Source organism: Rhipicephalus sanguineus, chromosome 6, assembly GCF_013339695.2.
Source record: "Rhipicephalus sanguineus isolate Rsan-2018 chromosome 6, BIME_Rsan_1.4, whole genome shotgun sequence".
Classification (NCBI taxonomy): Eukaryota; Metazoa; Arthropoda; class Arachnida; order Ixodida; family Ixodidae; genus Rhipicephalus; species Rhipicephalus sanguineus.
Genome location: NC_051181.1, coordinates 6,173,456 through 6,198,306, shown reverse-complemented (window position 1 = coordinate 6,198,306; position 24,851 = coordinate 6,173,456). Strand labels below are relative to the sequence as shown.

The 24,851-nt window shown below is 47.6% G+C and overlaps 1 protein-coding gene across 1 annotated transcript in view; it reads right to left on the bottom strand.

Annotated features, from left to right (window-relative positions):
* Positions 1 to 24,851, bottom strand: part of LOC119395679 (uncharacterized) — a 320,940-nt gene that overhangs the window by 48,245 nt on the left and 247,844 nt on the right. The window contains exon 3 of the mRNA XM_049416426.1: positions 20,917 to 21,111. Coding sequence (XP_049272383.1) covers positions 20,917 to 21,111 — 195 coding nt within the window. The remainder of the gene's footprint in view (positions 1 to 20,916; positions 21,112 to 24,851) is intronic.

The following is a 24,851-nucleotide window of genomic DNA, read 5'->3' as shown; positions in this document are numbered from 1 at the left end:
CGCCGACTCTCTGCACGAGGGGCGAGCTCTCAGAGCAGAGCACGACGCACTAGAAGGCGCTTGAGAGGACGACCCATTACTGAGTAGGAACGATTCGCTACAATATTATATATATAGGGTGATTCCACGTAAGATCGAACAATCGATGGTTGGTCAATCTCTCAAATTTATTTCGAAATTTTATATATCATTGCCTGATGAGTGCAAAGAAGAAATCCGCAATTTGTTTTGCCGCCAAAAATTTTTTGGAAGCACAGGAAATCAATAATGACGAAGAGGTGGAGTGGAGCGCTCATCCGCTCTGCTGTTTTGACCATCTTTCGTTATGAATTGCACAAAATATATTAAAGTTAGGTAGCTGAAATTTCTTTAACTAAATATATGCATGTTTTTCTTTCTGCTAAGGTATTTTTAGTTTTGATATGTAGTGTAGATGTTTTTATAAAAAACCTCAAAATTGGCCCAGGAGACGTTATTTTCTTTACTTTGAAGGTATTTTTCTCGAAAAATCCTTGTAGCAGAGCGACAAAAATTGCGCATTACGTTCTTCGCATGCTTATCTACCACACTGCCGAACGTTATATTTATATAGCTTTTCAGTAAAGAGATATGATCGGACTAAAGTAAAGAAAACACCGGACAATGGAAACTTCTGACGACAATTAAAAACCCCCATTTTTTATATTTCTTAAACTTTGTCCACTTATTCTCCTCCACATCAGCTTTCATAATGATTGAAAACATGTTGCATAATGTCGTTGCACTAATAGTTACGACCCCTGCAATGAGACCCTTAGGCAAGGATTGGCAATTCCGACTTCTTGCCCGGCAAGTGTATAAAATGCTAGCAGGATTGAATTGCTTTTTTTATTAAAAGGCCAGCAGGTACCGAAAAAGGTGTCGCCGGCAATGAAGACGTTAATTTTGAAATTATTTGGTCACTGTAGCGGCCACGAGCGCGGGGCTACCGAGCAGGCGCGCGGGCACCCGAGATGCTCGTTGTAAGAGACGGCGCAGGGAGAGCTCGTTTTCGCGTCCTCAGACCGATTGAATTCGAAACAGCAACACCTCTCGCGTGACTTGAACGTACGTACACCGGTAGTCGCAGTGATCTGGTTAATGACGTCGATTTCTTTTTCAGGGGGCATAAGAATGTCATCGTGAAACTGTGCGTTCCGTGAAGATCTTTCATTGCAGTGGTAGCAAAAGCACGCGTAGCACAAGTAGTCCGTGTCACTGGCAGTCAGTGATCTTTCGGGCGTTAAACGTTTCTTTCGCAGGTCGGTAATTCTGCGAAATATTTGCTTCTTTGCAATATTTAAAGGAGTACTGACACGATTTTCAGACATCGCAAAAGGCACATTTTTTGTTTCGTTGGTGTGCAGTGTCAACGCTGTCCACACACTGGAGTCAGAGAACACGTGTAAAATATTTTAATTTGACTTTGAAGTTTTCGTCGCTGAACATCTGCAAGCCAGCTCCACTGCAAGGACATTATCCCGACGAGTCAAGACAGTTCCCCCGAGTATGTGAGTTCTGCGTCCTGCATGCAGCCTAAATCGCCGAAATCACTGCCAGGGTCACAGGACGACAATTCACTCATCGTTGTTTATGTGCACCACGAGCAGATGACGAATTTGCTGCTAGTACGTCGCGAGTTTCTGTATCTCCGTGGCGTCACACTGCTATGAAACGACACTGAGAAGCCACCCCCTCGATATCTAAACCGAAAGTGTCTTTTTAAGATGGCGCTAATTAAAATATATAATATGCATTCCCAGGCATCACAATAGTCGTTTTAGGTTTCTCGACACCAGTATTTTTATTTAGAGCAACAATCCGAAATTTTTAAAATTCGTGTCAGTACTCCTTTAAGCTTATTGTGCTTCGAAAGGCATTCTCCACAATACACTCATTCCGAGCTATTACGCATTCCGAGCAAAATTACGTCGTCTATCGCAAAGATAGGCCCACAGCAGGTGGGGGCGTCTTTTTGCTTGTTCGCTCTTCCTTGCACTCATTGGAAATTGATTATAAGTGTGACGCACTGGAGTCTGTATGCTGCATGATATTCCTGCCGGATAGCTTCGCGTTTTTGGTCGGAGTGGTGTATCGCTCGCCGAGCTCAGATATTAGCACAATGCAAACATTGTATGAAATTCTTTCCGAAGCGTCAGCTCAGGCGATAATTCTCGGGGGTGATTTTGATCTGCCTGGCTTATCTTGGGGTAATGGTTCGTGTATAAGTTTAAGCGGGCGCATGAACCTTGCGATGAAAAATATTGTCGACACGTTTGGTTTGACGCAGTACGTTACCACCCCTACTCGCAATGACGCTGTGTTAGATTTGTTGTTTTGCAACTCGCCAAATTTCGTGACTAACGCCACTGTGATTCCAGGAATTAGTGATCATCTTGCTGTTGTTGCTTGTATCCGAAGGGAAAACGTGTGTGCGAGGTTACCTACGAGTAGAAGGATCTACTTTTATGAGAAGGGTGACTACGATGCAATTTCTAAAAAACTTCGTAATGCGTTTCCTGTTTTCGAGTGTTTTTCTGAGGAGGGCAATGTGCATAATATGTGGGACAAATTTAAGAATATATTATCCGAGTTAACAAATACACATATCCCCAGTGTTGATTCTTCACGGCTAAAAAGCACAAGCAACCATGGGTAACAGCACATATATTAAAACTTACCAACAAAAGGAAGAGGGCATTTAGCGCATTCAAAAAAAGCAAATCAGTTGCTCACTTTGAAAAACTGAAGTCGATTACCCACGAATATAAACTAAAGATAAAAAAGGCTACAGATGATTATTTCACTCAGCTGAGCAACAAAATGAAATCAAATCCTAAAATGTTGTGGAAATACTTAAAACAATGTGGCTCAGATTCCTTTGGAATACAGCAGTTAAATTATAATGGAAAGGTAATTACGGATGACGGGGATAAAGATGCATGCCTAAACAACTTTTTCCACTCGGTATTCTTACCTAAACACGGCTGTAATTATCATCCAGCTATTATGAGCACTTCGCCTATGCTTCCTGTCGAGCTTAGTGTTAATGGAATTGAAAAACTATTGAAGGACGTTGATGAGAGTAAATCTAGTGGTCCAGATGGAATTTCTCCGCGTGTACTCAAGCGTTGCGCGGGGCCAATTTCTATGTACCTTTATGCAATTTTTGAAAGATCTTTAGCGACAGGTATCTTACCACATGACTGGAAAATTGCGAACGTGGTACCGATACATAAAGGTGGTTCCAAAAAAGACGTTGGTAACTATAGACCAATATCGATTACGTCTATCCCATGTAAAATACTTGAACATATTTTATATAAAGAAATAATATATCATTTAAACAAGCATAAGGTATTAATCAACGAACAGCATGGATTTCGCAGAGGGCTGTCTTGCACAACACAATTGGTAGAATTTTATCACGTGTAATATCGGGCATAGATACTGTAGGACAGGTTGACGGTGTGTTCCTGGATTTTCGGAAAGCCTTTGACACGGTGTCACATTCACTCTAGCTGTTTAAACTTTCCACCCTGAACATTGATAAGAATGTTTTTAAATGGATTGAATGCTACCTTTCTCAAAGAAGACAAACCGTAGTACTGAATGGAAAATGCTCCGAATACGCAGATGTTACCTCAGGGGCACCACAGGGCTCCGTTCTGGGTCCGCTATTGTTTTTAATTTATGTTAATGATATCTCTGCAGGAATTTCATCTTCTATACGGTTGTTTGCGGATGACTGTGTTGTGTACAAAAAAAATCTGATCACAATAATGCATTAGAACTTCAGAAAGATTTATCACTCATTCATAGCTGGTGTACCAAATGAAAAATGAATTTGAACATAACAAAGTGTGTACATATTTCATTTACTAAAAGGATAAAACCATTTCAGTCACGGTACCACCTGAACAATGTACAGTTAAAACAAGATAGTACATATAAGTACCTAGGTGTGCTACTATCATCTGAATGTTCATGGAGGCCGCAGGTGGACTCTCTCATAGCCAAAGCTGGTAAGGCATTAAACTTCATTCAAAGAAATTTTGCGATGTTCGCATGTGAATTTAAAACGTGTGGCGTACACTACTTGTATCAGACCTATCTTAGAATACGGTTGTGTCGTGTGGGACCCGAGGTAACCTTCATTGCGGCTCTTGAGCAAATACAAAATCGTGCAGCCAGGTTCCTCTTGGGACGGTACGGAAGGAGAGGGAGCTGCACTGCAATGAAGGCTGAACTAGGATGGGAGTGTCTGTCTGACCGCCGCCATAAACAGAGATTAAAATTTCTTTATATGATTTACTATAATAAAACTGGAATTAACAGATAAATTTACCTACACAAACCTCATTACATTTCAAAACGCTTTGATCATAGTTGTAAAATACTGGAATGCTCAGCTAAAACGAGCATGTATGCCAATTGATTTTTTCCTACAACAATTAAACATTGGAATAGGCTAACTGAAAAGCAAGTACGTAGTGGGAATGAAGATGTATTTTATTCAATGCTGTAAACTCGTGCTATAACCTGAACGATGATGTATTTATGTGGGAACAAATTTGTATTATGTGTGTGAACGAAGATGTATTTCACTTATTTATGTATGAACAAAATTGTATTTGCGTGCGAACGAAATTGTAACTCATTTATTGATGTAACCCCCCTGCTATAACGCCTTCGGGCGCTGCGGGGTATCTGATGAATAAAGAATAAAGAACCCCTGATCGCTGGCTAGCGCGTTCTATTCTCTCTAGCTTCGTCCTTCTCTACGTTGGCGCTTATCGTCATTACACTCGGCCACGACTGCGAATGAGCAAAGCTGCCCAAGATTTCTCTGGTGGTCGGTGCTGGCTCTGTCGCTGTGAACGCTGGGGCTTGGCTTTACTCTTTGCCGATGATGGCTCTGGTGGACGACATTGGCTGTGCCGCGGCGGTCGTCCTCGGCCACGCTGCGATTTTGCTTGGAAAGTTGCCTCATTCTCCTCTGGCGGACAAAATTGGCGGCTACGTTGTAGTCGTAGTTCCCGGTCGTGATGGTACTTCACCTGAAATTTCTTTAGCGACGGTTCTGGCGGGCGGTCTTGACTACTTCGTCATGGTCGCAGGGCCACCCCAAAGTGCTGAGCGTTGTCCCGTCGCCATTCTGAAAATAGCGGAACTGATGAAGACACAAGATGCGCAAACTGCGGAAGTGTCGAGCGGCGGATTACTTGGAATCGATTGCACTCCTCACGGTTGCTCGAGCTGCACCGAGGTGTACAGCGAGGCTTCTGCGTTAGCGAGTGCGGGATTTCCCGAGGTGAGCTGCGACGCAGCTCATGGTCTTGCAGCATTGTTGCTGTAGTGCTCCTTGAGGTGGTCGAGCTGGCGGGTCTTGATATGCCGCGTGCATTCCAGCTGTCCCAATGGAAAGCGGTGTTGCCAGCAGGAGATTTGGTCTGGCCGGACAAGTCATCGATGACTGTTACCTCAACCGGGATAGGCACCTCTATGGAGACATCGTTCAGGAAATGATGAGCGTCCGCGCGCTCGTCCAATAACTGTGGCGTTTGGACATATGGCAGAGACTGGTCAGGGCCGATCTTGTTGGCATCGCTGGAGATGTCTACTTTTTGGAGCGGTCCAGCGTAGTCCTTGCTGTTACAGACATTCGTAGACTGGAGAGGTCCACGGATTCGTGGCTCGCCCTGCACGACAGGGGCCAACGCTTCCATGTGCCCAAGTGCTGACGAGCTTGGAGGCGGCATCGCCAACTGTTGTGTCTTCAGGATGGTGTTGTAGTCTGTCATGGGGCTGGAGGGAACTGATGAATCATCGGCGTGTCGCCCCAAATGAGCTCTACCTCCGATACTTGGCACGTTGTTTACCACGGGCACAACTGCGCCGTGCCCTTGACGATCTCGGTCACCGAGGCATGGCAGGGGGCTGGGGGCCCGAGCTGCACCGTCGGGATTGTGCGTCTCACAGATCCCATCCGCGGTAGACAGTGGGTCGGTAGGCAGGGTGTCGCCAGCGTGAAAAAGCGGGCGAAAGAGATTCGTCAACTTCGCACACCACTCCGACTGGGATCGCTGCCGGACGCCTTCGTAGGCATGCCATGCCTTAGCGGCATCGCGAAGGTGGTCGATGGCAGTCAGCCATTTTGGTGGTCCGACCAGGCGTGGTGGGTGCTGAGCGAGTTGATAGAGTCAACCCACCCGACGACGTCGTCCTGGAAGCCGCGGAACACCGGCACTGCCCAAGCAGCCGAAGATGGTGAAGCGGCAGGCAAGAACCCGGAGTTCAACGACGTCACGCGGTGGTGTTGACGACAGAGTTCTGTGAGGATACGCAAGAGTTCTGGGCCGTTGTCGGTTGAGGCGCCCGAGGAGCCATGGGTGGTGCCTATGGTGTACTCGGCGGTCCCGGTCCTCAGAGCGGATGAATTCATGGTCAAGGACGCGCAGACGGCGTCCCTGCTCGTGAACAGGTATCATGGCGTCGTTGAAACGGTGCGGAGTCGTCCGGAGGCATAGACGCCATCCCTGAACGGTCGTGACACTGGCGGCAGATGAGCAGGTGCCGAGTAGGCCTGGCCGTCGTCCTCAGCCCGCGCTTACTGCGGCTGTACCTTGGCGGCTGCCATGGGCGAAGTAGGTACATAACACTTCGTTTTCGGCGACTGCGCCATTGTAGAGAGAGAAACAGAGACAACCCTGATCGCTGGCTGGCTGTTCTATTCTCTCTAGCTTCGTCCTTCTCCTCTTCCCGCTAGCCGAGCATCAGGCCCAAGCTACGTTGAGGCTTATCTTCATTACAAGATAATATATATATATATATATATATATATATATATATATATATGTGTGTGTGTGTATATATACAGGGTGTTTCAGCTAAAAAGCACCAAGTATTAAAAAATAGGCATAGGCGCTACGCGTCAATAATTAGCGCAATATTGTTCTGAGCCATATAGAGCACGTCAGAATATTTTTCCAATCCGCCAAGCTCTGCAATTAACAAAAATTGCTTAATGAACTTTTTAAATAGTAACTCTAGAGAAAGATTTTGAATACGAAAGTTGCAGCGCTTGTTCAGAAACATCGAATTTTTTAATCTATGCTAAGATAACTCCCCTGCCTAAATTTTTTCCGGCCTTTCTTTAAAGCGCGCGAATTTTAAAAAATACCACGTGACTGCCGCCAAAAGCGCGGCACTTTTAGTGCCCTCAAATGTAAGTTGAACGAATTATCAAAGGCTGCTCCGCGCACGAAGTTCGATTGAGCAGGCTACCGGTGACTGCTATGGACGCTAAATAATGATAGAGGCGTACCATCTAAAAAAAAGATCTACGAAAGAGCAGCCGTCACATGTGAGTGCATCTTTTATCTCGATCCTTCATCACTCTGTCACCCTCGCCCCTTCCAATGTGTTTCTTCATTGGTGCGAAAAGAAAAGAAAAAATGCCTACGCTGCATCAAATGCTGCCTACGGTCTTATGCAGCATTTGCATGGCTACCGCTTTTTCGTTGAAGAAATTTTTTTGTTGTTGTTGAAACGGTATCCTCATTTTGTCGCTTAACGTCCATCGCAGTCACCGATAGCCTGTTCCATCGATCTTCGTGCGCGAAGCAGCCTTTGATAATTCGTTCAACTTACATTTGAGGGCACTAAAAGCGCCGCGCGTTTGGCGGCAGTCACGTGGTATTTTTTTTAAATTCGCGCGCTTCAAAGAAACGCCGGAAGAAATTTAGGCAGGGGAGTTATCTTAACACACATTGAAAAATTCGATGTTTCTGAACAAGCGCTACAACTTTTGTATGGAAAACTTTTCTCTAGCGTTACTATTTAAAAAGGTCATTAAGCAATCTTTGTTAATTGCCAAGCTTGGCGGATTGGAAAAAATATTCTGACGTGCTCTATATGGCTCAGAACAATATTGCGCTAATTGGAGACGCCTAGCGCCTATGCTTAATTTTTTAAGACTTGGTGCTTTTTAGCTGAAACACCCTGTATATTGTCGCGGTGCAATGCGGACAAACGAGAAGGACAACTTGCGACAGAGAAGCAGCGTGTTCAAATCAGCTGAACAGAAAAACGTCTTCCTCGACTTTCACACCGAAAGCTACTGTCCCACTAGCCGGAGTCTCTGAAACCTCACCATCGTCATCGTCGTTTATGTTTATACACGTGTCACTTGCCTCTCCTTAACAGAGCATCGGCCCGATGCTAAACCAGAACCACCGTTTTATGGAAGCGCACAGTCAGTCGGTGACATAGGGCTTCATGCGTACCACATGCACGAGTTCTGGCCGGTGCTGGCGACGCCCTGTTCTATAGGGACTGTCGGGGACGACCTCGTAGGTTACGTCACTGAGCTCTCGCGATACACGATATGGGCCGATGTATCGCCTTAACAGTTTCTCGGACAGTCCACGTTTTCATATGGGCGTCCAAACCCACACTCGGTAGCCGGTTGCGTACGTTACTATTCTACGGTGGGCATTACAGCGGCCTGCGTCGTAGTCTTGTTGTTGGCGGATTCGCAAGCGTGCGAGCTGCCTAGCTTCTTCCGCGCGTTGAGTAAACACGTCGGCGTCCGTGTCGATGACGTCCCATTCGTGTAGTAACATCGCATTCAACATCGTCCATACCTCCCGTCCGTGAACGAGGCTGAATGGAGTCATGCGAGTCGTTTCTTGTTTAGCTGTATTGTGTGCGAACGTGATATAGGGCAATATTTCGTCCCAATTTTAATGTTAGACATCCACGTACATCGAAAGCATGTCCTCAATAGCCTTGTTTAAGCGCTCTGTTAATCCGTTCGTTTGCGGGTGGTAGGCAGTTGTCTTACGATGTGTCGTGCCACTTAACATCAAGACATGGTCTAAAAGAGCTGCCGTAAATGCGATTCCGCGGTCTGTAATCACGACGGCTGGGGCACCATGCCGCAGTACAACATTCTCTATGAAAAATCTCGCAACGTCCGCCGCTGTGCTTCTTTGGATTGCCTTTGTTTCCGCGTACCGGGTCGGATAAACCGTTGCGACGATAACCCAGCGGTTCCCTGCAGTAGAAGTGGGAAGTGGACCCAAAATATCCATTCCGATCTGGGCAAATGGTGTTCGTGGGACTTGAACAGGTTGCAGCAGGCCGGCTGGTTTCGTCGGAGGCGACTTGCGTCGCTGGCAGTCGGGGCAAGTACTAATGTGATGCTTCACGGCTGTGGTGAGCCTTGGCCAGTAGTATCCTTGCCGAACTCTTGCCAATGTGGGCGTGTAGCCTAAGTGACCAGAAGTCACCTCGTTGTGACATGCTTGAAGCACTTCAGTACGAAGGCTTGCAGGAATGACGAGCAACTAGGGAGGTCCAATCGACGAGAAGTTTCTTTTGTAAAGGACGCTGTTCCGTAAACAAAACGACGGCAATACTCGTGCAAAAACTCTGGGTGCATTCTGAGACTGTCCGTCTAAGTAATTATTTAAACCAAGCAACTCAGGGTCGTCACGTTGTTGTTGGGCGATCGTGGACGTGTCAAGGACACCAAGGAATGCAGTTTCGTCTTCATCGGGTAGAGACGCCGACTGTAATAGTGATCGGGACAGGCAGTCGGCGTCCGTATGCCGCTTCCCCGACTTGTGTACGACCGTCATATCAAATTCTTGCAGCCTCAGACTCCAACGCGCTAATCGACCGGTGGGATCCTTAAGATTAGTCAACCAACAAAGTGAATGATGGTCGCTAATAACTTTGAAGGGGCGGCCATACAAATACGGGCGAAATTTCATAACTGCCCATACCGTAGTCGTAGCCTCCTTGATAAAGTCCGCCACGGTGCTTGGCGAGTTGCGCAGAAGTCCGGCGAACAACTGCTTTTTTACGCCGCGCATGAGGTAGCGCAACTTATTATCATCGGTCATATGGGGGTCAGCTCTGCGAAAGAGACGGGCCATGTCCTCGGCGAACATCGCGACTGTTTCATTGGGTGTTTGAACCCGTAACTCTAGTAGTTGCTGGGCGCGGTCCCGTCGACCGACATTGGCGAAGGTGTCAATCATCTGCTGTTGAAAGTCGCGCCATGTTGACAGACTGCCTTCGCGGTTTTCATACCAAGTACGAGCGCTGTCGTCAAGGTAGAAATAGTCGCGGCAGAGCTTTTGCTCAGCAGACCACTGGTATATCTTGGCAACACGTTCATAGTGTTCAAGCCAGTGTTCAACATCTTCGTGTGCGCCACCACCAAAGCGATCAGGCCCCAGTGGTTGAAAAAGCGTTACCTGAGATGGGTGGGGAGGAGCGCTGATTTGGAGTACCTGTTGCGGGCTGGCGTTGGCCATTGGTAGAGGTAGGCGGCGCCTTGTGGAGGGTTCCGGCGAAGGGGTAAGCTCGGGAGCAAGGCCGCGCAGCCGACCACTAAAGCGATGCACGGGAGTTGCGATAGGTGCGTCCGGGCTGGATGAACGACTCCCAGTGGGAGTGTGGAGCATCAGGCAGGGATGAGGTCCAGCACCTCCACCAGTGTCGCGGTGCAACGCGGACAAACGAGAAGGACAACTTGCGACAGAGAAGCAGCGTCTTCAAATCAGCAGAACAGAAAAACGTCTTCCTCGTCTTTCACACCGAAAGCTACTGTCCCACTAGCCGGAGTCTGTGAAACCTCACCATCGTCATCGTCGTTTATGTTTATACACGTGTCACTATATATATTGTAGCGAAGCGTTGGAACTCCACATTGGGTCGTCCTCTTCGCCTCTTCTCTGAGAGCACGCTCCTCGTGCTGAGAGCCTGTGCTCCGTCCTCACTGTCCCCATTGCTCATTGTCGCCGAATGCGGTCCAATAAACACCTTAACAAATTGGTGCAGAGTGCTGTGCTGTCACAACTTTGGTCTCTATTCGATGCCCCTGGAGCTTCGATGCCGTGCCGTGCCATCTACCATGCCTCAAGACGCCGCCTAGCAAACGCCCTCCTCCAGCACCGACCGCTTGTCCCGGTGTCCCTCGCATCCGTGACCCTTCTGTCTTCACCGGCGCGGATGGCACCGACGTGGAGGATCGGCTCGCGACTTACAAGCACGTGAGCGTTCCCAATAAATGGGACGAGGCAGACAAACGCAGCAACTTGGTTTTCTACCTCGCGGGTGTGGCCGGCATGTTGCACAACAACCACGCATCCGATTTGCCGACGTGTTCCGATTTTCAGACCGCCATTGTAAACGTTCTAAAAAGACAGGGCGTGCAAACCCGGACACAAGAAAGAAGTAAGGACACCACGAACGCATACTAACAACTGAAGAGACGCACATCTGCTGAAACGAAAGAAGGCACGAAAACTTATCTGCGCATGCCCATGCAACAGGCGAACCTATCAATCCGGCACGCGTGGCGGTCTACGTGGAAGATAACTGTTAAGGCATTTGATTTCATCTTTATGCGAGTTAATCGACGGTTGGCTCACGCATGCGCTACCACTATTCTCGATATGCCATGCTTCAATTATCAGGCGCGTTTCTTCATTTCTATGCCGGTACAACACTGCGCATTCATCAAATTTTGGCGTGCACTTACAATCTCGACAATGTAAAGATAGATTAGAAGGTGAGCCTCCTATTAGCGATCTCTTATGTTCCAACAATCTCTGGTTGATGCATCGGCCCGTCTGTCCTAAGTAGAAGCGGCCGCAGCTGAAAGGGATCTTATACACAACACTCGTACGGCAATCAGTGAACTTGTTGGGGTGTTTTACGAAACAAATATCGCTCCGCTTCTTGTCTTTTACTCCCTCATTCTTCCTCTGCACAGCGGCACAAATCTTACCTAGCTTATTGGCAGCCGTGCAAACAACATTAACGCCGTATCTACTTCCTACTTTATTTAGCCTGTGAGATACGCGATGAATGTACAGTATACCTACGACACGTTTCTTCCTATCGCTTTCTGCAACCATGCTAGGTGTTAATACAATAGACTTCTTTAAACGTTCAGCGACCGTGGCCACTGCATGACGAGGATACCCTACATCTAAAAGACCCGTAACCTGTGCGTTAAAGCTATCACTCATTTTGTGCTCACACGACTTGGTGAGGGCTGACGTAAGGCAAGACATGGCGATGCCGTTTTTTACAACCTTCGAGTGCTTCGACGAAAAATTTAACAGCGGTTTCGACGATCTAGGAGAATACTGCCAGCACACGTGGTTCTTCTGGAACGTTAAGGAAATGTCTAGAAATTGTATTCCATTATTCTGAGGCACCTATTTAGTAAAGCTCAGCCCTCCTCCATTTAATTCAAATGTTTCGCTGACGGAAGTTACCACCTTTTGAAAGTCCTCACCACTACAAAAAATCAAGTAATCGTCCACATAACGAAAAACCTTAATAACCGAATTACCTAAGGCGCCTTCCAAAAGATTGTCAATCTTGCTAAGGTATAAATCATTAAGAACCGGAGCAACTTTAGAACCAATACATATCCCTGACTTCTGCACATAAAAGCCTTCCTTCCAACCCACCAGTGTCGACTTTAAATACATGGAAAGGATTTCTAGAAATGCCCCGGTAGAAACACCACATTTTTCGATGAAAACCGTCTGGTGCTCTTGTTCGTTAATACATTCATTAACACATTTTATCAAGTCCTCATGCGGCAAAGAATACACAGGTCTTCAATATCCATACTAAAGGCCTTAAAACAGCCGGGGTTCTCCTCTGAGAGGAACTGAACTAGCGCCTGAGAATTACGCATAAGAAAAGGGTCTGAAAAACTCAAAGATGTTAAGCAGTTCTGCAAATAACTAGATACAGCGACTTGCCAGGTGCCTTGCTCTGAAACGATTGCTCGAAACGGAATCTCGTTCTTATGTGTTTTGGCTGAAAAAAAACAATTCTAAAGTAAGTGATTTAGCCTTCTTGACATTACAAGCTATTCTCTCAAGATTATGTCTTAACAAAAGGTCGACAGCACGTTGCCTAACTACCGATGGCTTAAGTTTTACCGTCCTAAAATTCTTTTCTATGGCTGTTAATGCTTTTTCTGAGAACAAACTGTCCGGCATAATTACAAAATACCCTTCCTTATCTGAAACTAGTGGCCTGAGTTTCTTCTCGACACAGTAATTAACCAAAGGCCGGATAGGATCAGAACACTTGAGATGCATATTAGAGCCCTCGATGCTAGCAAGGCAGTCTGAGATGCAGTGGGAACGCTCTTCTTCAGGAACAAGTCTAGTGATTGTACGCGGTAAACTTAAAACTTCTATTGGTTTCAGGTTCGGCTTAAAACAGTATTTAGGACCTAAGGCTAGGGTTTTGCTGTGACTATCATCTAAGGCAGCTCCTCCACGGACTAGCAAGTTATTTTGCGGTGAAACATTAGAAATAATCTTCCTCTTACATGGTTGAAGTTCTCGAAGTTTTACCCTCCATATGAATTCCGCATGCTCCTTAGCTACCCTCATCCAGTCGGCGTACATCTGCTCCTGGCGGCGATCGTCACGCGAAGTCGAGCAACGGACCTTGAGGCATTCCTGGTAAAATCTCACTTGACGCCACGATTCCGCGGTCAATATGGCACATATCCTCCTGGCATGTCCGGTAGATGGTTGCAGAAAGCCGCACAAAAGTTGAACTTCAACTGGGCAAACTCTATTCTTAGAAAACGAAGAAAAAGTTCTAGCACGGACCAAGCAAATAGCAATTAAAGAAGCCAAAGGATTGTTCAGATAAGTAGGGGAACACGGAAAAGGGCTCAGAGTAAATGAAGCCTCAAGGAATGCCTCAAGGTCCGTTGCTCGACTTCGCGTGACGATCGCCGCCAGAAGCAGATGTACGCCGACTGGATGAGGGTAGCTAACAAGGATGCGGAGTTCATATGGAGGGTAAAACTTCGAGAACTTCAACCATGTATGAGGAAGATTGTTTCTGATGTTTCACCGCAAAATAACTTGCTAGTCCTTGGAGGAGCTGCCTTAGATGATAGTCACTGCAAAACCCTAGCCTTAGGTCCTAAATACTGTTTTAGGCCGAACCTGACACCAATAGAAGTTTTAAGTTTACCGCGTACAATCACTAGACTTGTTCCTGAAGAAGAGCGTTCCCACTGCATCTCAGACTGCCTTGCTAGCATCAAGGGCTCTAATATGCATCTCAAGTGTTCTGATCCTATCCGGCCTTTGGTGAATTACTGTGTCGAGAGGAAACTCAGGCCCGTAGTTTCAGATAAGGAAGGATATTTTGTAATTATGCCGGACAGTTTGTTCTCAGAAAAAGCATTAACAGCCATAGAAAAGAATTTTAGGACGGTAAAACTTAAGCCATCGGTAGTTAGGCAACGTGCTGTCGACCTTTTGTTAAGACATAATCTTGAGAGAATAGCTTGTAATGTCAAGAAGGCTAAATCACTTACTTTAGAATTGTTTTTTTCAGCCAAAACACATAAGAACGAGATTCTGTTTCGAGCAATCGTTTCAGAGCGAGGCACCTGGCAAGTCGCTGTATCTAGTTATTTGCAGAACTGCTTAACATCTTTGAGTTTTTCAGACCCTTTTCGTATGCGTAATTCTCAGGCGCTAGTTCAGTTCCTCTCAGAGGAGAAATCCGGCTGTTGTAAGGCCTTTAGTATGGATATTGAAGACCTGTATTATTCTTTGCCGCATGAGGACTTGTTAAAATGTGTTAATGAATGTATTAACGAACAAGAGCACCAGACGGTTTTTATCGAAAAATGTGGTGTTTCTACCGGGGCATTTCTAGAAATCCTTTCCATGTATTTAAAGTCGACAACGGTGGGTTGGAAGGAAGGCGTTTATGTGCAGAAGTCAGGGATATGTATTGGTTCTAAAGTTGCTCCGGTTCTTAGTGATTTATACCTTAGCAAGATTGACAATCTTTTGGAAGGCGCCTTAGGTAATTCGGTTATTAAGGTTTTTCGTTATGTGGACGATTACTTGATTTTTTGTAGTGGTGAGGACTTTCAAAAGGTGGTAACTTCCGTGAGCGAAACATTTGAATTAAATGGAGGAGGGCTGAGCTTTACTAAATAGGTACCTCAGAATAATGGAATACAATTTCTAGACATTTCCTTAACGTTCCAGAAGAACCACGTGTGCTGGCAGTATCCTCCTAGATCGTCGAAACCGCTGTTAAATTTTTCGTCGAAGCACTCGAAGGTTGTAAAAAACGGCATCGCCATGTCTTGCCTTAAGTCAGCCCTTACCAAGTCATGTGAGCACAAAATGAGTGATAGCTTTAACGCACAGGTTACGCGTCTTTTAGATGTAGGGTATCCTCGTGATGCAGTGGCCACGGTCGCTGAACGTTTAAAGAAGTCTATTGTATTAACTCCCAGCATGGTTGCAGAAAGCGATAGGAAGAAACGTGTCGTAGGTATACCGTACATTCATCGCGTATCTCACAGGCTAAAGAAAGTAGGAAGTAGATACGGCGTTAATGTTGTTTGCACGGCTGCCAATAAGCTAGGTAAGATTTGTGCCGCTGTGCAGAGGAAGAATGAGGGAGTAAAAGACAAGAAGCGGACCGATATTTGTTTCGTAAAACATACCAAAAAATTCACTGATTGCCGTACGAGTGTGGTATATAAGATCCCTTTCAGCTGCGGCCGCTTCTACGTAGGACAGACGGGGCGATGCATTAACCAGAGATTGTTGGAACATAAGAGGTCGCAAACAGGAGGCTCACCTTCTAATCTTTCTTTACAGTGTCGAGATTGTAAGTGCACGCCAAAATTTGATGAATGCGCAGTGTTGTACCGGCATAGAAATGAAGAAACGCGCCTGATGATTGAAGCATGGTATGTCGAGAATAGTGGTAGCGCATGCGCGAGCCAACCGTCGATTAACTTGCATAAAGATGAAATCAAATGCCTTAACAGTTATCTTCCACGTAGACCGCCACGCGTGCCGGATTGATAGGTTCGCCTGTTGCATGGGCATGCGCAGATAAGTTTTCGTGCCTTCTTTCTTTTCAGCCGTTGTGCGTCTCTTCAGTTGTTAGTCGGCGTTCGTGGTGTCCTTACTTCTTTCTTGTGTCCGTGTTTGCACGCCCTGTCTTTTTAGAATGAATACTTACCAACTAGCTCAGCTCTCTGTTATTGTAAACGTGTTTGGCCGCCGTGCCGTTCGTAAGCTACAAGCCGAACTGCGTTTACGTGAACGAGCCCAGCAGGCCTGTCAATTTTTCACTAGCTACATTGAAGACATCCTTGACTTGTGCAAAAAAGCCGACGCGAGCATGTCAGAGCCTGACAGAATCAGGAATGTTCTGAAAGGCATCGACGACGATGTTTTCACCATGTGCGGAAAACTTTCGCACAGTGGCCGAGGTCATCACGCTTTGGCAAAGCTACGAGGAGCTGCACCGGCACGGCAGCACTTGATGACCCGTCGGCCGCCATCACGGGACGCTGATCTTACGGGCTTGTCGGCCATTTCTGATTACTCAACCTTGCACGCCGAAATGAAGTCGTTCGTGCGTGAGGAAATTGCCCGCCAGGTCTCTCAACTGGCTTTCGCTCCGCCGCAACATCTTGGACAGCCAACTACACTTATGCCTCCCCTCAGCCGAGCGATTCAGCAGCAAATCGCGGAGGTCGTTCCTGAATGCCACCCGCCGCTTCCGGTACCTGCACTACTAAGCTACGCACAAGTTGAGGCCAGGCCGCCTCCAGAGATTCTTGTGGCTGGCCCCCTGAGATACGCCGAAGCTGTCGCCAGACCCCCAGGCCTCCGACGCGGCTGTTCCGCCTACATACACCGACGTCATCCACGTGCCTCGACTACAGCCCCCATGCATGTTTATCAGCAGCAGCCTGGCCCATCGCGTTCTGCGATATGAATGTGGACACAAGACCCAAGTTGGCGCACTTCCGACAACCGCCCCATCTGCTTTGCGTGCTGTTGCGCCGGTCTCGTCGCACGCTATTGCAATCGCGTGCAGCCTCCTCGGGTCGCATCGAACCTCACCAGCCAATCAAGAAGCCCTTATTATGATGAACCTTATTTCACCGACGTCCCGCCCCGCACGATGTACCCGCCGTTCACCGTCTCCACGCCGTCACTCCCTGTCGCCGATGCGGCCACGTCCGCTCACACGCCAACAGGAAAACTAGTCGTCGCAGACCGCGAGGCAAGGGCTGCGACGCTGTCAAATTGCGAAATTCCTCAGCGAAGCCCATCGAACGTGATAGGCGTGTTTGTGGACGGTGTTCGTGCACCTGCCCTTATTGATGCTGGAGTCTCGCCGTATCCGTTATGGACGCAAAACTTAGCCGCTTACTCCGAAACGTGACGACACCACTTTGTGGGATGTCCCTCCGTACCACCAGCTCCCAGTATGTTCATCCTACAGCAGTATGCACTGCTCGCGTAGTCATTCAGGACGTTCTGTACGACGCCGAGTTCATTATAATAGCTGCACGCTCTCACTACGTCATCCTAGGATGGGATTTTCTCTCCCACCACGGCGCCGTAATTCATTGAGCACCAACCGAAATCGAAGTGTCACCGGTCTCAGATTCAACGCCGGCAGAGAGTCCATCGGCACTGAGCAAGGTCCTCATGAAAGACGATACCAAAGTGCCTCCAAACTCGTCAACGGCTGTGCCAGCCTACTTCGGCAGTGTCTCCGACACCATTGCACTCATTTCGCCATCTGAGAGCGTTTGCCCTAGGAAAGGGTTACTGGTACCTTTCGTGACTGTGCAAGTCACTCAGGGCAACACCACAATTTTTGTTATCAACTCATCCCTGTACAGTGCTACATTGGTGCGAGGGGAATGTTTCGGCATCGTGGAACTCCTCCAAGACGCACAAGTCATGGACGAACCCGATGACAAACCCCAGTTCTACTACGGTCAGTGCTGTTTGCACGTCTGGTTCATCAACCACTGATGGTTGCTCCATTGCCGACAACCTTACGCCGGTCCAGCGGTCCCAGCTTCTGTGCCTGTTCGAAGAATTCGCTCCTCTTTCGATGTCGCTCAAACTTCTCTCGGCCACACGTCCGCTGTTACGCATCACTTAGACACTGGCGTGCAACCGTCACTGCGGCAACGTCCATATCACGTATCTCCCAGAGAACGCCGTGTAATCGACGAGAAAGCCGACGACATGCTTCGGCGCGATGTTATTCGACCCTATAACAGCCCCTGGGCGTCTGCTGTCGCTCTTGCTGCGAAGAAGGATGGTTCTGTGCAGCTCTGTGCGGTTCTGTGTGGACTACCGACGACGCAACAAGATAACTCGTAAGGACGTGTGTTTACTACTGCGAATAGACGACGGGATTGACAGCCTGCAAGGAGCAGAATTCTTTTCACCTCTGGGTTTGCGCTCAGGGTACTGGCAAGTACCTATGGCTCACGACGCTCGACCGAACACCTGCCTTTGTCACGCCCAATGGCTTGTACGAATTCAACGTCATGCCGTTCGGGCTGTGTAATGCGCCCGCCACTTTTGAACGCTTGAGGGATACCGTTCTGCGCAACTTGAAATATCACTCGTGCTTGTGTTGCCTGGACGATGTCGTCGTTTTCGCTCCGGACTTCTCTACGCATCTTCAACGCCTGCGGCATCTTTTGACGTGTTTGAGCGATGCCAGTTTGCAATTAAATCTAAAGATGCCCCGATTTGCAGCACGGCAGCTGATTATAATGGGTTACTGCGTGTCCAAAGATGGAATTCTCCCCGATCCCGCCAAGCTTCCGGCCGTGAGCGAGTTCCCGAAACCTACGTCCGTCAAAGAACGGCGCAGTTTTGTAGCACTGCGTTGGTACTTTCGCCGTTTGATTCGAATTTTCGCGGCTATTATATCGCTGCTGACGAAGCTCCTAGGAAGTAACGGGCCCCTCCATTAGTGATCGTCAGATTGCGACCACGCGTTTGCAAAGCTCCGTCGTTTGTTGACGTCGCCTCCCATACTAGGTCACTACGACCCTACGACCCCTACAGAGGTACTCACAGACGCCGGCGGTGTTGGCGTCGGCACTGTCCTTGCGCAGCGCAAACCAGGGTTCCCGGAATATGTCGTGGCATATGGAAGTCGTACGCTTACAAAACCGAGACCAATTACACCGTCACCGAAAAGGAATGCCTGGAAATCATTTGGGCCCTTACGAATTTCCGACCTTATTTGTATGGTCGCTCATTTGATGTCACCAACCATGATTCACTATGTTGGTTCTCGTCATTGAAGCATCCCTCAGGACGCCTTGCCCGCTGGGTACTTCGCCTAATGGACTACGATATCCGTGTGCTGTGCCGCAACAGACGCCAGCATGCTGACGCCGAAGCACTCTCGCGCTCCCCCTTGCCAGACGACAATACCCACAGCTCAGTGTCTCAGAATGCCGTTATATATAGCGTGGAATGTGACAGACCTAGCAACAAGTGGCATTAAGCAATGGAAAGAAAAAAATGCACCAGCGCAGCAGTTAGCAAGTGCAGGGCTACATAGCGGAGGAACACAATAGCATAGAACTCTGTTTACTCACTTCAACCACAACCATATTGTGAAAAGTTCGTTGCCCGCAGATACACACAGAAAAACGAGGCATTTTACGAATCCGTTACTACAGCTGACGAGGCAGCGGATGACAAACAAGGATAGCCGATAGGTGTAGTGATAAATTCACAGTAACATTGATATTATGTAAAAATAACAATTGGATGTCCATTGTGGAATTCAGCGCGAATTTTAAATATCAACCCAAGCATGGGCGTGCATAAGCCCTCTTAGTTTATGCGAACGATGAGCGGTTGCACTCGGCATACCGCATTTACTGCCGTGCTACTATCATGGGTCAGCACTGGCTAGTAATATCATGTGCTGGACAAAAATTAAGGGAAGTTTGCTTTATGTAGGCTTCTTTGGGCTATCTGCTAGCAGTTGCTTGAAGGATCGACTGTGAGAGCTTGTAACAGTGTTAGAAACGGAAGATAGTGTTTTCTAACCACACATTGCAGCGTATGCCTTGCGCCCCTGCATTCGATCAAACGAAGGTGATGTTACCGCATGTTAACGATCGGACGCGTATGCTTGCGAAATCGGCTTGCACAGCACCTGAAGAATATCCATCCTTATGAGTGCGAATCAGCGCAGCCGACAGGAGGGGACAGAAGAGGACACAGAGCGCTGAACTTCCTCTTTGTCCATCTGTGTCCTCTTTTGTCCCCTCCTGTCGGCTGCGCTGTTTCGCACTCATAATCATGTTGTACCAACACGCGCAATCCTACAGTCTTCTAAGATCCATCCTTAGCCTTAGTCCAAAAGCAGTTGACATTTTTCAATGACGTTTGCGTGAACGAACGGTGACGATGATGTCTCTCTTTATTGTATGTTGTACGTTGCATGTTCTTTTTTTGTTATTTCATTTGTTGAGTTTTTTTTTCATATGAATGCAGGGATGACCCAATAATCCTTTAGTTGGCTCCAATGTATCGCCTTTTTCGCTTCTCAGTGTGCATTGAAATTCCTGCAGCACCACGTTAACAAACTTCCTTCGTAATGGAGATACATTAAATGCTTACGAAGAGCAGAAAAACACTGCTACTGTATCCTCGGGTTCTTCCAAGGTCTTGCGTTACTGAAGCTTATGTGCAGCAGTGTTACAAGAATTCCTAGGCACGTGTTCAGAAAAGCATGTTACGCAAAAATTTTCGTAAGAGAATATTTCAGCCAATCACGATGCAGCACATATCATTACGAAGCCTGCTGACCGATGAAACATTGCACTTACGAAAGAGAAATTTTGTGAATTCGGCCACTGATACCAAAATATGAGCAAAGCAGCATTGTCATAGTAATGCGATTCTTTACGTAGTGATTGGCACATGGCCTAGGGTATGACGAAAAATAATTAATGCATGCTGTGAAACGCACAGTTTACACCCTTACCTTATACATGTCAATGACGTTTGTGCATGCGGCTGCACTGGCGATCTTGAGGAAGGCGCAAGCACCTCGGGCAATCCTGGCGAGTCCCTCCTTGGAGCGGCCGCTTTCGAGATAGTCGATGAACAAGCTAGTGGTCGCTCTGCAGACCGAGCACGCCTTTGGCGACACCACGCCCACGGCAGCATTCCCCATAACCTGCATGATTACTCAGTGTGTCAAGCTATAGCATTTCAATGCACGCCAGTTCTTCCCCAATCATTGTAGCCTTCATTTGCAGCCTTAAAAAAATCATTCGAAAAAAACCGCGACGTCGCGTCAACATTTGCTGTTCCTAGGGAAATGAGCGCTGCAGATCCGAAAGTGCAGAAGGCACTAAATGGACAATAACGGAAATAAGTAAAACAACCCAAGTGCCGGACTAGGATGTCTCACAGGCACTCGCGCTGTGTTGGTAAGAGGTTACTGATGGTCTTGTTAGTACGACGTAGCCGAACAATTTAGCGCAGAGTCTTGCGAAGACTAGACGAAGGGGAACACGCACAGGCAATAAGTTTCAACGAATGATTTATCTGAGCCCGGGTCACACGTACTTATACATTAAAAAAAACAAGACTCAGGCATGCGCAGGTCCAGCTTCATCGAGAAAAATTAGTTTTTTTCTTTGCAGGGGCGTAGCCAGAAATTTTTTTCGGGGGGGGGGGGGGGGGGTTCAACCATACTTTATGTATGCTCGTGCGTGTGTATGTATGTGTGCGTGCCTATATACGCAAGCAAAACTGAAAAATTTCGGGGGGGTTTGAACCCCCCCAACCCCCCCTTGGCTACGCCCCTGTCAAAAATAGTGACAGCGTATTACCGCGATCTCGAAGAAGCCTAGGAATAGTTCCCGATTCAATGATCAATGTAGTAGCTTTGTCACAGTGCCTACGCACACGAAACATTCATCGGAAAAATCCCGCAGATCGCCCCCATTGCGGGAATCACACGAAACAGTCGACGCTCCCTCTGCCGCATGTGAGCCGACGTCTCTGTATAAGTTTTGTGCTTATCGTCGAATAATGCATTGTACCGCGTCGATGCTGGCTGAGGTCCAGCACGCTTGTCTGCTACAATAATATCACGAACTCTAACAAGCGACCTGTGTCGCCCTTGCACAAGACACGCAAAATGGACACGCATGATACATCTACCCGCCGTAATAGCTTGCTACATAAGGCTTCATTCTGCTAAGCTCGAGGCCTCATTCGGAACCGCGGTGTTTGATGCGAAAAACATAGCTTCGGAGTGTGTAATCCCAGTTTGATCCATGTTGGTTTCGTAAACCGATGTGAGAGTTCTCAAAAGAGAACGCAAATAGCATTTTAGGCAAAAAAGCCGCAGTTTCGCCGCAAGGGCGAAGCAATGAATGCGATAGCAAGAAAAGCGGCCCGTGATGCACGCGCTGCTACGTTGCAGAAAGAACTGCACCTCGGCAGCCACTACCGTGTGAGCAGACAGCGGAAGGGCAAGGTTCTCCCTGCGCAAATATTAGAAGCGTGCGAGCTGGCCGACGGCTTTTAAATGCGCCCGTTGCGCTCCTCGCCCCATCACGTTGGTAACGAAGAAACGCTTATAAGCGCCTGCTGCCTCTGAGTCCTGCCAGCGTTAAAGGCTGTGTATAGGGAACCAAAGCTCAAGTTTGCGGCGCGACGACAGCGCCGCGCCAGCCGCGCTGCGGCTCTGTCGGAAAGTTCTGAACCTTCTGCGCGGCCGACTCAGCCCCTTTCACAGTAGCGGTAGCGCACGTGCGCACGCGTTCCTCTCTCGGTGCAGGTAACTGGGGGGCCGTCAGCTGGGTACGTTGAGCCGAGAGGCTTGCTGTGCGAAGCTGCGCGTTTCAGCGATGGCATAAGCGACCCCGCGGAAGCGCAAGCGTGGTCCGAAGTATTGCGGTTTAGCGGCCAGCCACAACAGCGGCCAGCCACATCGTTTCCCGGGCGTGTCGTACGAGAAATAAAGGCGGCAAGCGTGGATAGCTGACAGCGCTGTCTCGCCTTCTATTTTGGCTGTCTGAGTTCATCGCTTTCGTTCGTTCCGACTACCTGAATCGGTAAGTAACGCGGCGCATGCACGCAGCGACTACATTAATGATTACTCGCTGTCTTCTCGTATTGTTAAAGTCCAGTTACGGTTGTAGGTGAAGCAACTTTGTGTTTTGATTCCCCGTGTTCGTGAGACCTACCCGCCGTTGTTGAACGTTCACATTCGCGTTATACCGTTATCACTGCGGGGTTGGTTGAATTCAACTGAACTCGGCACATCGTCAGAAGTTCGGCGCCTGCATTTCACGCGTCGGGAAGGCTGCTTTATCACGCCGGAACGGACGTCTGTGCATTTGCAGCATGCTTTGACATCGTTCTGCAGGTTTGCTTTGTTTTTGTCACTTTATTAGGGTGATATATATTTAAGCCGCTAAATATAACTGGCGCTTAATACATGCTTTGCAATTGCAACATTGAAGTAACCACCTTCTGAATTTGTGCGATTTTCTAGCCGCGTTCACGCTGCAGGCTTTATAAGCCTGTCAAGTCGATATCATAAAAAGAGACTGCAAGCATGACGCGAGAGCCGAAAAAACGAGGCGAGCAGTTCATCTTGCTTCACAGTGGTTAAAGCTCAGCTAGCTGCCTCGCGTCTTAATCGGCGGGTGATTCCCTAGCGGCATGGATGACTTGACTCTAACCTTCTCAGGAAGCAGTGCCATGGCCGTATAATCTTTTTTTCGCACGCCGCAAACGTTTGTTCACGAAAGTACACGGCTGCTACTGTAAGCATGCCATATCAAAACAACAATCATATGATTCGTAGTCCAACAATCATATGATTCGAGTATTCGAAAGTTTCGAATATTCGTCGAATATTACATTCGAAATATTCTTACTCGATTCGAAAATCGTATATTCGAAAAGTTTCGAATATTCGATAACTTCGAATATTCGAAAAAATCGAATATGCGATTCCATTATTATGCATAAATTAACTCGTCTTCCACATTTCTGCTGCGTTCGTATAGCTAAAAACGTTGCCGAGAGGAGCGATAAACATCGTAAGTACACGGAGGCACGATATCTGCCTCGACGAGCGCCCCAGTACGTATGATTTATTGCTGGTGCATCTCCGACGTGCAGCGCTGTTGGCGATCATGTAACCATACATTATCAATATTATGCGGCCGTAACGCGCCGCGCTACCACTCGTTCACTATGCGGGACCACTTCTGAAGACAGTGACCCATGTGACTGGTGGCGGACTGTAGGCACCTTCACATACCCCAGTCTGGCAAAGCCTTGTCCCATGTACCTCCCTATACCAGCCACTTCTCTTCCAAGCGAGCGTGCATTTTCAGTGGCGGGGGGGGGGGGGGGGGATTGTCTCTTTTAGAAGGGAGCGCCTGCTGCCTGATCATGAGGAGCAACTCATATTTCTTCATGATGTCGTATGATGGTTTATTGACAAAGTACTGACGACTTGTGCAGTCGAAGTAGCGCCGGTCCAACAGGAACGCAGATCACGCGCACAGCAACAGCCGACCGAGCGTGGCTTCTTCCTCCTCTTCACTACAATGATAACATCAAGTCATTACTTTCATTGTGCCGTGATATTTGCTTGTGTTGTGATGTGCATTGTGCTAGCCTGGACATTGTGTTCTGGAGATAGCAGCGTATGGTGTGTTGCCAGTCAGGCTGTTAATGTTTTTTTATATAACTACATGTTAAATAAAATATCGTTACTGTGGAGGCATTTTTGCTTTGATATTCGATATTCGATTCGATATTCGAAGGTGGATATTCGTATTCGTATTCGTATTCGTATTCGAAAAATTTGATATTCGCACACCCCTAGTTTTAATTGAAAGTGGCCTGTCTGACTATCATCTCGTAAGTGTTACCATTCCT